Raw genomic sequence first — 15,398 nt, 5'->3', positions numbered from 1 at the left:
AGGTAGAAACCGGAGCACCCGGAGGAAACCCATGCAGACACGGGGAGAACATGCAAACTCCCGAGAAGCGAACCCATGTCTCCTAACTGCAAGGTAGCAATGTTACCCACTGCGCCACCGTGTCATTTGAACATTTCAAGTTTAAGATATTTGAGATTGTTTTCTAGGTTTTAAGAAACAATAAGTTACTTTGCTCAGTCATTTTCTATAAATTGATCTGATCTCTTCGAATCGTTTCTTCTTCATTTACGAGGGACATTCAAAAAGTTTCCGCATTTTTTAACTCTTTATTAAGAATTTCAAAAACAAATCACATCACTTTTCTATATAGTCACCTTCATTTGCAATGCGTCGTACTAACTTTTTAATGCCCAATTACTACTCCTCCTGCCTTCACCGTTTCCAATGAAAATATAAAAGTGATGAAACTTTAAGAAAGTCCCTCATAGTTTCCATATTCTAGTAATTTTTCCAATAAATTATTTTATGTGTCTTTTTCGTGTAAAAACATTCTTGATCATACACCTCCAAAGGTTCTCCCTCTTACTCTCACTTGTGGTTTCTAACATATAGAAGCAAAAATTATTTCTTCTCTGACTCCTAGTGTAAAAATATTCAAGGCAGTATGCACATCATCACATATCACGTTATTTATTATTTTCAATTTATTTGACTCTCTACAGTATGATTCCTTTACATCACATTTTTTTTTGTGGTTCTTGTCTAACGAAGAACAAGCCTTAGATGTCCAAACATAATCTTGTCAAGTCAGCTCAGAAATCTTACTGTTGTATCAACCAAAATTGAGCTTTAGAAAGCAGTCAATCAAAAATACATGAAATAAGACCTGGGGGTAACTTTAATCACTGGCTGCCCAATGGCATAGTGGGGTTCCATTAAACACCTTCATCCATCTCTGCAGCATCCTCTGCCCTCACAAACATCACCTTCAACTTCTTTGCCACCAAGTAAACTTCTTCTTTCCGCCAATTTTTTCTTTCTTTTACCAAGAGCTACCATACTTTTCCAAACGGGCCGTCATCATTTATGGATATGATGCGACTAAACACCATCTCATCCTCCTATCGTGATTTTCTCCAATATAAAACCTGACTGATTTTAAGAAACAGAGAGATCTTGAAATCACTTCCTGTAGAATGTCCTATTCTTTCAGTGGGAGTTCCTGTCTATTCTGAGATATCTTGAAATGCATGTGAGATATCACAAAATCAGCAGGAAGTTATTTTGAGATACATTGAAATGAATTTCTGTTATCAGAAAATGGATAGCAAGCTTTTTTGAGATATGGGGAAATTTATTTAAGATATTTTGAATTGTATTGTCTGTGGTGGGCTGGCACCCTGCCCGGGGTTTGTTCCTGCCTAGCACCCTGTGTTGGCTGGGATTGGCTCCAGCAGACCCCCGTGACCCTGTCTTCGGATTCAGCGGGTTAGCAAATGGATGGATGGATGGATGGATAATGACTGACTGACTGAATTGTATTGTAGATAACTGAAAATAATGAACATTTACAGTCAGTCCTCCGCTTTTGTGGTACTGAAGAAATGATGTGAAAGTCAGAAACGTGAATGTTAATACATTGAACCTATGGGAAATAGGGGGTTAGGTTCCAAAAACCAAAAACTGCAATCTTTTGCTAGAAATAGTTCAAAATGCACTTTTCTGAATACAATTCTTTATGACATAACATTATTTTTGATAATATGCACCTTTCATAACACAGATGCCATGGAATAAAATACAGTACATAAAATTCAATCAGTAACATTCAGGAAACCTTCTTTCTCAATAGTGACCTTTTATTCTAGAATTTAAAAAAATAAAAAAAAGTTATTTCTGTCGTAAGAGACCAAGACTGGCGAGGTCTCCACATCATCTCCAATACTCTCTCCTTCATGACTATCGTTGGAGATCATGAAGGATGCACCTGCTTTGTATAATCCATCAGCGACGTCTGCTACACGTGCCAATTGAGATCCTTAAAGATCTTGTTGTATGTGAACATAGCTGAGGTGAGTTCATGTTTGACCCTCAGGCTGCGATTGATAATGGAGCTGGCAGCCCCCCGACGTCTCTAGCCTGCTAGTCGATTGATTCACGTCAAACTCGCAGACGACATTCTGGCTTGAAGTTTACCTAACACCTTTGTTTTCTCACTGACGGCTTAATGCCCAATGGACTTGCACTATGCTTTGGCTGTATAATTGCAACATAAACTTGACATTTTAAGTAAAACAATGAAAATATGCAACAAATGTATGGGGGAGATCTTTACTGTATGAGAGTAGGGTGAACAAGACCAGTGAAACATCAAGTGGGCTGCTAGCTGCTCCTCAAACTTAGTGAGTTGCGGCTCTCATTTTTTTCTTAGTGTACATAGCCATGAACGCCATGAACATGAGAAATATGCAAAAGAAAAAAAAGGGTTGCAAACCAAGTTGCAAAAGTTAAACACACAAACGTTGAGGATTTACTGTGTATGTTTAACAGGAGTCATTTGTGGAGACTTTTTAACCATAGACAATTTATTTATCACTAGCTGTGCAACCCACCTGAGATTGGTTGAAATCTATGTAATTAATGTAGTCATCAGTGCTAACATTGCAGTGCACCATGCAATGCATACGGTTCTGTTATGGGCCCTTTGGTATGGAAATCGTAAAAGCAGGGTTAAAGTTTGTGATGTGCCATCTTTTGGAATAACAGCAACAAAGCAACTGGATGGACACAGCGACCGAGACACAGACATTTATCCTTTGAGTAAGGTGATTAACTACGGGTTTGCTGTCTGTTGGACCAGGTTATCAACAGTACCTCTGGGCTTTACTGTTTTAATCACCACTCTATTCTGAGCTCCACCTGATACTTTGGACACCTCATGAACCAACTAATTGTTCCCTCACATTTTTAAGGCATGTTTACTCCTAGTTGTCTTCAGACGTATGTATTACATGTCTAACTCTGCAAGACTAACAGAGCCCTGCATTTTAAAAGCTGACATGATGTCCTTCATTATCCTCAAACCCAGAAAACAAGCCAGCAAAAGAAACAAACATCAGCAGAACACATCAGCCCCAGTACTTCCTTTTAGGAACATATGAGTCATGGCCACTGCACTTGATCCCACCATATTCTTATTATGTTTCACACTCTTATTTATTGATCTGCGTTATTTGTTCCATGCATGTCAAAACCAATAAACAACAAAGAAAAGCAAACAAAAAGCCTTCCATTACTCACCCTTTCCATTCAAGTATCTCTCAATTAGCTCAGTAATCGATGGGATTGTTTCCAGGTCATTCATCATCTTGGAAAAGTGGAAATAGGATACCATGGTATCTTTAGGATTTCTGAACACATAAATTACCTGCAAATAAATACAGGATTACTTATCGGTACATCTGCTCTATAATATGCTGACGAGACAAGAAAATTAAAGGGAAATATGTCAAAACAAAAAAAAAACTCTGTTTATGTAACCGGGGACCCAAGAAGAATTTTTCCCAATTTCAATTTCAGCAGAAAACATTTTTTTTTACATGGCTAGCCTATCATAATGGAATCCACCCAAAAACGTTGTGGACACTGTCATGCACGTGCTCATGGGAGGCAGTTAAAGGGTGTGAATTAGGGAATGATTCCACACCAGACCAGTGGGTGGCAGCCTGTACTGACCCTTTCTCCCTTTCCACTGCAGACCGATTACTGGAAACTCCACTTGGTTCTGAGAACGTCACTTCTGTTTCCGGCCCTGATGATGTCACATCCGTTTTTGGTGACTGATGATATCACTTCTGGTTCCGGCCTTGACGATGTCACTTTCTGTCCTCTCCTTTGAAACCGCCATCTCTGCCTCATCAAGATTGTTCTGTTCTGGACTCAAATCGGTACTCAATTGTATGGTTCACCAACAAAAGCGCGATAGACATATGCGCCCCGACAAAACTGTGACAGACAAATGAGCGCCGACAAACCCGCTAACTGGTTTTTGACAAATGCACGCAGACAAAATCGCCTTGACAAAATCGCGAGAGAGGCCAAGAGAGTGGGACGCGTACGTGCACATTATGTACACATTATGTGCTCTGTTATAATTGTTATAACTGCTGATGGCATGCCGCGAACAAATAACTCAGTCAAGGGTTGACATAACGCGTCGTATACAAAGCGGAATTACCAGCAGTCAGGCAGCCAGCAAGTCTAAATATGCTCAACTATCAAGACGTCTTGCTGCAATTCTTCCTACATATGCAGGGCGTGATCTTAAGGACTATCTGCGTGCCGTGCTGATGGCATGGCGCGTCTCATAATATTGACTTCTAAAATAAACATTATTATTTACTAGCCAACCCGCGGCGTACCAAACGCCACATAATCAGGTCGGTTTTTTAATGATTTTTAAGCAGAGGGAGAAAATGAACATTTGAAAAATCGGTAATGTAATAAATCAGCAAGAAAAGCAAAATTGTAACAATGCACGGAACGAACCAACACACAAGTGACTGAAAACTTGCGGACCATCCTCGCGCCTTCTCCAGCCAGACGGAGGGATGGGCGTGCACGGCGCGGAGTGTGGAACGGGAGGAAAGGAGAATGAGCCCATTCAGCTCCGTCCATGCTAGTCTGCTGATTTCTTGTTCAGTATGCACTGCCCACTCATGTGCCCACCTCTAACTCGTCACTTGAGTCGTCGTCTTTACACAGTCCAGATGTACCTGTGACTGACGAAGACTTTTCATTGCTCTGTGTGGTTTTGGCTGCTATTCTATATATATTCCACCAAGACACCCGACCACAGTAGTAGCGAGGTGGGAGGGGGGGGTGTACAAAGGGTTGGGACACAACCAGTGGGAGCGTATGAGTTGCACTTAGTGGGACTTAGTTTGCAGCCCGAATGGGGTTCAACGGCTTACCCACGCCGGAGAGACACACGCTCAATGTCATGCATAACTATTTATTGAATGCTAAACACTTCTGGAAAGACACGGTTGTCTAAAACAGGTTAGTGTGAGAATACAACAGTAAGTGAATGAAAAGATGGAACTCTGGAGAGAGCAAAATACAACACAATAGTGAACCATGCGTACAGCAAACGCCGCGTAATTATTTAATGATGGTTGAACACTTCTGGAAAGACACAGTTGTCTAAAAAGGGAGGGTTTGAGGATACAACAGAAAGAGAATGAAAAGATGGAACAGATGAAACTGTGCGGTTTTCCCTGCCTTTCTATATATAATCCACCAAAACACCCGAACACGGTAGTAGCGAGGTGGGAGGGGGGTGTGAACAAAGTGCAGGAGCATCTAAGAAGACGCATGTTTGTCGCTGAAGCGAATTGCTGTATGTAGCGTGTAAAACAGTTTGCTATGGTGCACGCAGGCGTGCGTCGTAACCGAAAACTCTTTTTTTTAAAGACTGCTTACTTTATTGCGTTTTAACCTCATTTGTAAAGGAATGTTTTAAGGACCCCATGGGATACCCCTCGGTTTTGGCTGCTTTTCCATATATGCTGCTCACAAAAATTAAAGGAACACTTTTTAATCAGACTATAGCATCAAGTCAATGAAACTTATGGGATATTAATCTGGTCAGTTAAGTAGCACAGGGGGTTGTTAATCAGTTTCAGCTGCTGTGGTATTAATAAAATTAACAACAGATGCACTAGAGGGGCAACAATGAGATGACCCCCAAAACAGGAATGGTTTAACAGGTGGAAGCCACTGACATTTTTCCCTCCTCATCTTTTCTGACTGTTTCTTCACTAGTTTTGCATTTGGCTACAGTCAGTGTCACTACTGGTAGCATGAGGCGATACCTGGACCCTACAGAGGTTGCACAGGTAGTCCAACTTCTCCAGGATGGCACATCAATACGTGTCATTGCCAGAAGGTTTGCAGTGTCTCCCAGCACTGTCTCAAGGGCATTGAGGAGATTCCAGGAGACAGGCAGTTAGTCTAGGAGAGCTGGACAGGACCATAGAAGGTCCTTAACCCATCAGCAGGACTGGTATCTGCTCCTTTGGACAAGGACAAACAGGATGAGCATTTCCAGAGCTCTACAAAATGACCTCCAGCAGGCCACTGGTGTGAATGTCTCTGACCAAACAATCAGAAACAGACTTCTTGAGGGTGGTCTGAGGGCCCAACGTCCTCTAGTGGGCCCTGTGCTCACAACCCAGCGCAGTGGAGCTCGATCGGCATTTACCATAGAATACCAGAATTGTCAGGTCCACCAATGGCACCCTGTGTTTTTCACAGATGAGAGCAGGTTCACCCTGAGCACATGTGACAGACGTTGAAGGGTCTGCAGAAGCCATGGAGAATGTTATGCTGTCTGTAACATCATTCGGAATGACCAGTTTGGTGGTGGGTCAGTGATGGTCTGGGGAGGCATATCCATGGAGGAACGCACAGACTTCTACAAGCTAGACAACGGCATCTTGACTGCCATTAGGTATCAGGATGAAATCCTTGGACCCATTGTCAGATCCTACGCTGGTGCAGTAGGTCCTGGTTTCCTCCTAATGCACGACAATGCCAGGCCTCATGTGGCAAGAGTATGCAGGCAGTACCTGGAGGATGAAGGAATTGAAACAATTGAATGGCCTTCACGATCCCCTGACTTAAACCCAATAGAACATCTGTGGGACATTATGTTTCGGTCCATTAGGCGCCGCAGGTTGTTCCTCAGACTGTACAACAGCTCAGGGATGCCCTCATACAGATCTGGGAGGAAATGCCACAAGACACCATCCGTCGTCTCATTAGGAGCATGCCCCGACGTTGTCAAGCATGCATACAAGCTCGTGGGGGCCACACAAGATACTGAAAAGCATTTTGAGTAGCAGAAATTAAGTTTTTGAAAAAATGGACTAGCCTGCCACATCTTCATTTCACTCTGATTTTAGGGTGTCTACAAAATTGAGCCCTCTGTAGGCAGAAAACTTTTATTTCCATTAAAAGACTTGGCATCCTTTTGTTCCTAAGACATTGCCCTGTCGTTATTTGTATAGATATCCAACTTCATATTGAGATCTGAGGTATCTAATGTGTTTTTTTAAAGTGTTCCTTTAATTTTTGTGAGCAGTGTATAATCCACCAAGATACCCGACCACGGTAAGAGGGGGGTGTGCACAAAGGATAGGGACGTAATGAGTGGGAGCATATGAGTCACATTTAGTGGGAATTCCACGGCTTGCAGCCCAAATGGGGTCCAACAGCTTACCCACGCCTCTCTGCGCTGGGTAGACACACGCTCAATCTCATGCATAATTATTTATTGAATGCTAAACACTTCTGGAAAGACACGGATGTCTAGAACGGGTTGGTGTGAGAATACAACAGTAAGTGAATGAAAAGATGGAACTCTGGAGAGCAAAATACAACACAATAGTGAACCCACGGCATAACAAACGCCGCGTGGCTCAGACGTGCATGCGGACTCTTACCACAGACGAAAGGGACTAACTGGGTGGTCGGTGAGTTTTTGCGTCCGGGCAAATGGGCAGCCAGTGTGAATGTCTAGAGAGCGAGGGTAGACGCCGTCCGGTGAAAAAGGAGCATTGGTGGGCAGGAAAATGTCTTCCGTGTTCCTGCAGGAGCATCTAAGAGGACGCATGTTTGTCGCGGAAGTGAATAGCTGTATGTAGCGTGTAAAACTGTTTGCTATGATGCACGTGGTCATGCGTCGTAACCGAAAAGTTGGTTTTTAAAGACTGCTTACTTCATTGTGCTTCAACCTCAGCTGTAAAGGATTGTTTTAAGGATCCCATGGGATACCCCTCGCAAACCGTTTCACACGCTGCATATGGCGATTCACCTCATGAGAAACATGCCTCTATGAACAGTCAACGTAGCTCGGAGGTGCATGACATGCACATGACATTAACCTGACCTGCACTGCATGTGGCCTCTACGACAGACGAATATAAATGACGCCATTTCTTCTGTGTCGTCGCGTCCGAGTTGGTGGGTGTGGCCCTGTAAGTTGTCGTCGTATCCAATGGTCTTGGAGTTGGTGGGCGTGGCTCTTTCCTGCGTGCGCCATAGGTGTCTCACTTGTCGGCAGCTTAGTGAATCCACGCCTCTTCCGGCGTGCTTTCCATGGTTGTCTTGCCTTAGTGAATTATATATATAGATGCTTTAAACTAGTAATTCATATTTAATGAAACTTTTGCGATTTTGTCGGCGCGATTTTGACACTGTGTTTTAATCAGAGCGATTTTGACGCTGTGTTTTAATCAGCGCTATTTTGTCGGCTCTCATATGTCTATCACGCAAATGTCGGGTCACAAATTGTACACGGAACACTAAACTTTTTTGCAGCTAGGAAATTAGCCCTAATATAGCTGGTCATCTGTTGGCTCGTTTCACGTCTCTTTTCTGTTTGGCTGTCATTTATTGAAGGAAAGAGTTAATTCAGAGGACTGACTCCTTAAAAACAGGAAAGGGAAAAGGAGTTAACTAGCAGTGAAAATTGGTCACTGAATTGGAAAAGGGTTACAATAAAAACCTGCAGCCATTGTGGCCCTCCAGGCCTGGACTTTGAAACCCTTTCTTTGCAACATTTGTTTTCCATCAAGGCAATGGCCGTAAGCGTAAGGCCGAAGCTACATAAGAATGGCTTAAAAACAACAAAGTTTATGTCCAGGAGTGGCCGAGTCAGTGTCCAGATCTCAACCACTATAAGAATGTGTGGCAGAACTTGATAATTTGGCTCTCCACACACAATTTCCCTAACTCCTGGAGAAGTTTTACAAAGAAGAATGGGGAGAAACAGCAGTGTGGAGCTGACAGAGAAAAAGAGAGACCTGAGCACACAAGGCTGTCATGGCTGCCATAGGAGCATCTACTAAATACAGACTTGATGGCGGACAATACTTAATGAGATCAATTATTTTGTAAGGTTTATATTTGTAACAAATTCAGGGCAGTTTTCTGAGATCTGTTTTCTACACCCAACTACCGTTATACTACAATCAGTGGAAACCCCAGATAGGTGGTCTTCATTGAGCTAATTCTTTGACTTCTAAGACCAATTGGCTGAATTAATAACAGTTTAGGTGGGTCATATTAAAGCCGGTCAATACTTAAGTGATCACTTATTTCGTGTTTTTATATTTGTAATTCATTAAGACCACTGCGCAGTGGTCTATTTTCACTTTGACTGTTGATCAGAGACAGAAAAATCAATTAATATAATATTGTATAATAATAAAATGTGAAAATGTCCAAGGAGGGGAATACTTCTCAAAGGTGTTATACAGGCAAAGGAAAGAAATGCCTGATATATATATATATATAAGAAATCTGACAAACAAACATCCAAACTTTATTGATTTTTTTTTTGTTTGTTTGTTTTTGAGTCACAAAGGTACGCTTAAGAAATTTGGACTGGGGTCAAGAGAACTTGAGATGTTATAGAGCATCACTTTGCTCTTTTTTTATGATGATCTCTTTTGTGATGAGACAATTACAGTCCATACTAGGAAACATTTTTGTAAAAAACAAAACAAACAACAAAAGGCATCTATAATAAGAAAAAAGTTGCTTCTAGGAGCTGAATGAGGAAGAGTAGGTGGGGATGACCTCAGGCCTACTTCAGACTTAAAATAGAAATAAATGCTTGTAATAACGAGCGGGTAGGATGAGGCCTAGAATTTGTTAAATCATGTGGCACACTTGTGAGAAGCTGCCCAGCTGGCATAGTTTTGACCAGGATGGGACAGACATGAAGGGGGTACGTGACTGGACAAGGAGCAGAGCTGTGCATGGATGCAGTCCTGTTGGGTGACAGATTACTCTTAGTTTGTGTTTTTATGAAGTAGGCCAGGCAGCAACTCAAAAAGGTTTTGGGAAAACAGATTAAAAGGGGATGTGGTGCCTTGTACAATGGCACTGCTGCACAGTTTCAGACTCTGGGCACCATGACTGAGCCATCAGGGGTAGGGTGAATTGAGACACAGACAAAGATGATTGTTCCCAAGACAGAATTCTGATTTATTTCAAATATGCCAAAAACTATCAGTAACAACTTTCAAATACAAGTCAAGTCAGGTCAAGTTGGGGAGCTTGCACTGGTACAGAGTGTTGCTGCACCCACTACACGACGAAACAACTCAGGATCCTGGTTGGCAACCCCCCCAGGCAGCCCAGTCCCACCCTCTGAAAATGACCCTCTATCTGCCACAGCCAGGTGTTACGTGGGCGACCCCTTGGTCTGGTCCAGCCACTTGGGTCCCCAACAATGAGAATCTTACGAGCTGGATCATCCTCAGGGAAATGCGCCACATGGCCGTAGTGCCATAACTGACGCTCCTTCACAATGCAGGTCATGTGCCTCATTCGGGACTCCATGAGCAACACAATGTCAAACCAACGGTACCCAAGGATTTTCCAGAAACACAGTACCAAAGGAGTCCAGTCTTCATCTCAGGTCACTGGATAGCGTCCATGTCTCGCAACCATATAACAAGACAGGAAGCACCAGGACTCTTAAGACCTGAACCTTCGTCCTTTTGCTGAGATATCGGGAGTGCCACACACTCCTTTCCAGCGACCTCATGACCCCCCATGCTCTCCCAATCTGTCTACTGACTTCATAGGAAGAGTCACCAGAGACATGAATGTGACTGCTGAGGTAAGTATACCTCTCGACGAGGTCAACACTCTCTCCTCAGACAGACACACTGCTGATGGCCATGCCCAACAGGTCATTAAAGGTCTGGATTTGGTTTTTATCAGGACCCTCGCAAGCCCAGACACACAGACTCCTCGCTCAGTCTCTCAAGAGCCCCGATCGGAGCTTCTATTGAGTCCATGAAGATCACAGCATTGTCAGCAAAGTCAAGATCCGTGAATCTTTCTTCAACAACAGATGCCCCATAGCCGCAGGAACCCATGACTTTGCCCAACATCCAGTCCATACAAGCATTGAACAGAGTAGGAGCAGAACAGACCCCTGACAAACCCCAGAATCAACTGGGAAAAACGCAGAGGTTCTGCCTCCACTCTGCACAGCACTCACAGTACCAGCGTACAGGCCAGCCATGATGTCCAGCAACCTCGAGGGGATCACACGAACCCTCAAGATGTCCCACAGGGCAGCTCGATCAACTGAGTTGATCGAGCTGCAAATAGAATAGTTCAATACAAGAACATTAACAAAAACAAGAAAAAAAAGCACAGCTGCTATTTATAATAATTACAGTAACTCCAGAGTAAAAATAAACTAAAAGCCTTTTCTTCCTCCTTCTTCTTCTTCTTCCACAGACAGTTCATGTAGGACGAAGAGGAAAATATTCAAAAAATACAAAAAATGATGCAAAAAAATGCACCCATAAACACAAATTAGGTCCATTCACTCATATATACAAGATGGCAGTAAACTGCCCTCTAACATACAAACTTAAACACGCTTCTCTGCTCCACTAACCCAGCAGTAAAGACGTTCTCTCCAGCCTGAAAACTGGTCAAAGGAAGACCCCAGGTGGTCTAGACTTTGGTTTTATACTGCTAGCCCTTTTGACCAGAGCCAATCACGTCTTTCGGGGTCCACCAGCAGCAAGTGACGTCGAGTCATGGACCATCCGTCCCCCATCTGTGACCCTATATCAGACGTTCACCTCTCCCCATGAGTGTAGGGAGTGTGTTCATCTCCTCAGGTAAGTTACTCAGTGAACTTTCTCCTACTTTCACTTGGTCTTTTTGTACGCCTCAGCAACCTCTTTAACTCGGTGATCTGCTCTACCTTTTCCAGCAGATCTGGCTGCTCCAATTCAAAAGCGCACCTGGAGATAATAAAATGGTGTTGGACACCTTCATGTCAGTGGGTGACTCACAAGGGGACAGCACCATATTCTCCCTTGTTGGATCCCTAAAATAGCAGGTACTGTTAGTTTGACCTCTTTAACAATGTATTTATTTGAGATATTATACTAATCGTTTGAGGACTCGGCTTATCCCTGGGGAACTTGGACATCCTGTATCCAAAATCCAAAAGTGTGCCCAGAGGTGCCCTCTCTATAAATCAGTTGTTGATGAATTAAGAATGAAGGTTAACTTAGAAGATGATGACACTAAGTGTGCAAGTGAAAAAGGGAATATTTCTTGTGTGCATTTCAGCAATTCAGAAGTAAAGCCACCAGGCCGATATGCATTTCCATGAACCCAAGTCATCGATAGTCATGAAACCATGGATGGACTAATGCAATGAGGACTCATACCAGCAGGGTTTATGATTCAGAAGTGCTTAGTACGGTTGATTAAATCATGTCCAAATAAATAATGTTCATCCGTACAAAAAATAGTGCTCTTCAGTCTTTAAATCAGTCAATGAATAATTAACCCAAACCAGGGTTAAAAATCACAAATAAAACCTTGAAATTAAAATTGGGATACTTCTGTTCTTTTCTCCTCTAAGCCTCATTCTGTCTTTCTCTTTCACTGATTGAGACACCACCAAACGCGATCATCCTTTAAAATGGCTTACGTCCCAGACACCTCAGTCCGTCACCCCCCTGTGATCCCCAAATCCAGCCTACATCATTTCACCAACATCCCTAAGTGTCCAAAGCCAATCAACTCTTCTTAATTCCCTGAACTCGCAGCAAGAGTGTCTGCCCCTCGAACGCCATTTCCTTCACTCTCTGCAGGGCCACCTCCTGATCACCTTGCCTCCTGCCCGCCACACGTGCTTACACTCCCGATTCTCCTCTTTGTTCACGTAGACTCTTTCTTGATTTTTCTGCCATTGCTTCTCTGATTCTTTCTTTCTTCCCAAATCCCTCACACCAGTGATCGTACCCCTGTTCTCCATCTCTTAATCTGATCATCTTCTTCTCAGCCCTACTCCGGTTCCCTTTATACGCTTTGCTTTGCCCAACAAACAGTGGAGGACACCAGTATTTCCCGATTAAACGCTCCACAATGTATTGCAGTGACGCGCACCCACACCCACCAAATGTTAAAATTCTGCACTGCCACAGACCCCTAATTCGCTTCACCGCAGCCTAAAAGAGACAAGTTGACTTTATTTATTTTGTATTTCCTTTTTATTCTTCTTGTACTCCATTTTCTAGAATTAAGGGTGTACTCACACTGGCATGTTTGTCTGCATGTAAACCCCTCAAAGTCCAGTTCATTTGACTGGTGTGATCGCTTCATTCCAGGCTAAGCATACTGTGCCCTGACACACTTGAAAGAGGTAGGCCCAAGCACAATTCGGTAGCATTCAGGAACAGTGTGATCGCTAAATGTGCCCGAGCACGGAAAACAGACATGACGTCAATGATGCGACAAGTGAGATTGTGTAATTCTCATTTCATTCGATATCTTTCAAGTCAAAAACAGGTTTTTATTCTCACCTTACATATGAACGTGAATTGTAATTGGCAAGAATAGCTGCAAATTCCTCCCTTAACATCATTCATCACGTTCTCGGATGTGCAGCCCGATTAACAGCAAAACGCTGCACTGCAGACTCCATTAATCTGTAAGAGTTTAGAATGGTATCCTGCCCTCCATATCTCCAAACCAACCACAAAATAAGTAAAATTATTTTGAGATGCATGCTGTCACATCATGTTCGGGTCTTGTTTTGGCTTTACAAGAAGTCGTATGGTCATGAACGTTAGGTGCAGTGTGACTGCAGGCCGGAGGGATGAATAGGGAGGGGGGATAATCACGCTTGGGCATGGTATGAAACAAACGGGCCTAAAATTCTATGTTTGGGGCTCAGACGCAATTCTATTCTAGGTAAAGCTGGATAACTAAGTTGCCCCATTATGAAATGTATATTGGCCATCAAGACCATAAGACAATAAACCCAAATCCTTGTATTCTTCAGGGACATTGTGATACAAATAATACTCACTGATTTCACTATTAACAACAAATATGCCTAAGTTGTTGAAATGCAACAGACTAAACCAAACAGAACTTCATCCCACACAAACGCAGGTTCACACTGTTGCTCAAAGAACTCCATCATAAACTCCTAACATGGCATTCTTAAGGAATCAGAAAACCCAACACACAGCAGTGAACGTAAAACAAGAGATCATAAATGAGAAAAATATTAAAAAGAAACTCGAGAACGGCTCTTTAGTAGCCAAGTAGTAGTAACCACTGCCTGCAACTAACATGGCTAGAAGAATAAAGCCGTCAATGCGCCGTCAGCTGAATTTTTGTCTATCGAAACACTTCATCGCAGATAAAGAGAAAATGCACTAAGGCTAGACTGTGATATCGCTTGGGTAAAACACACACTCACAAACAATTTATTCTTAATGAATGGCTCTTTTCAATGAGTCACACAAATTTATTTGTGAGTACGAGAGAATAGATTCAGCGATGTAACACACGTGTGATGTCAGCAGTGTCTTCTACTGATCATCTAGATGTTCAAAGAGCATGTGCAAGCGCCACCCATCTGATTCATGATTCTTGTTCACTTCTCTTGTGATTCCTTTGAATTAAGTACCGTGTAATAAATCTTAATTTAAGTCAAATTATTTACAAGGTGTCATCCGTATTGTCTTCATGGAAATGACATTCATAATTTACTAAATCTAACGACCTTCCTCTCCATAAGTGTGATCAAACAATTGCATTTGTTTCTGTGACTTACTTTGGCTTTCTTTTCCTTCAAAGCTTTGGGCGCCAGATGGTACGGCAGGTGAGTGGCATAGAGGCGAGGCGATAGACGATTCACAAAGTCGTAGCCATCCATTGGGAACTCAATCCAAGGCATTCGCTGGATGTTGTTCTGGAAGTCCTCAGTGCAGTCATCCTCAAAGATCAGACTCACAATTTGCTGGGTCCACACTGTACCTGGAGAATTGAAGAAACGTATGAATTTATACTACAGCGTGAGACATTCTAAAGCTGTTGGTGAGGTGACGTTATACTTCAGAATACTGACAGTTTGTATATCTAAAGTACTTATGTGTTTATGATCATTTTACAAATCCTGTTGATATCACTGGGGCTTTGGCATGAACCCTACCTCGTCTTTAAAGTCAAGGCCATCACCAGAATTACTTCTGGACAGAGAACTCTCTAGTAATCTTGAAAGTGAATCTTGATCTGTACTTAGATGGTCAGTCTTACCTGACCAAGTATGCCATTAACCTTCCTGTTTCTTATAAGAGACATTGTGAATTTGACAGCTTCTCAGTCACCAGGCAGCAGAATTACACTTGTGCCAGAGTCTGTATATGAGCCATCATTTCTGTCTGTCTGTCTGCCTCACTCTTTGTCTGTCTGTCTCCGCTAGAGGGAAATAACTAGTCCGCTGTCATGTACTCTGATGTCCTCAAAGTAAATACAGTACTTTTATAGCGCCATTTACACTAAAGTGCTTACTGCCCTCTTGT

General features: G+C 42.7%; 1 protein-coding gene across 1 annotated transcript in view; it reads right to left on the bottom strand.

The window, feature by feature from the left end:
* Positions 1-3,238: 3,238 nt before the first annotated feature.
* Positions 3,239-15,398, bottom strand: part of LOC120536390 (amine sulfotransferase-like) — a 13,329-nt gene continuing 1,169 nt past the window's right edge. Inside the window, exons 2-3 of the mRNA XM_039764713.1 lie at positions 14,651-14,853; positions 3,239-3,388 (exon numbers count right to left, since the gene is read on the bottom strand). Coding sequence (XP_039620647.1) covers positions 3,254-3,388; positions 14,651-14,853 — 338 coding nt within the window. The 3' untranslated portion in view covers positions 3,239-3,253. The remainder of the gene's footprint in view (positions 3,389-14,650; positions 14,854-15,398) is intronic.

This window comes from Polypterus senegalus, chromosome 10, assembly GCF_016835505.1.
Source record: "Polypterus senegalus isolate Bchr_013 chromosome 10, ASM1683550v1, whole genome shotgun sequence".
NCBI classification, from domain to species: domain Eukaryota; kingdom Metazoa; phylum Chordata; class Cladistia; order Polypteriformes; family Polypteridae; genus Polypterus; species Polypterus senegalus.
The sequence above is the reverse complement of the archived record's forward strand: the minus strand, read 5'-3'. Positions and strand labels throughout refer to the sequence as shown.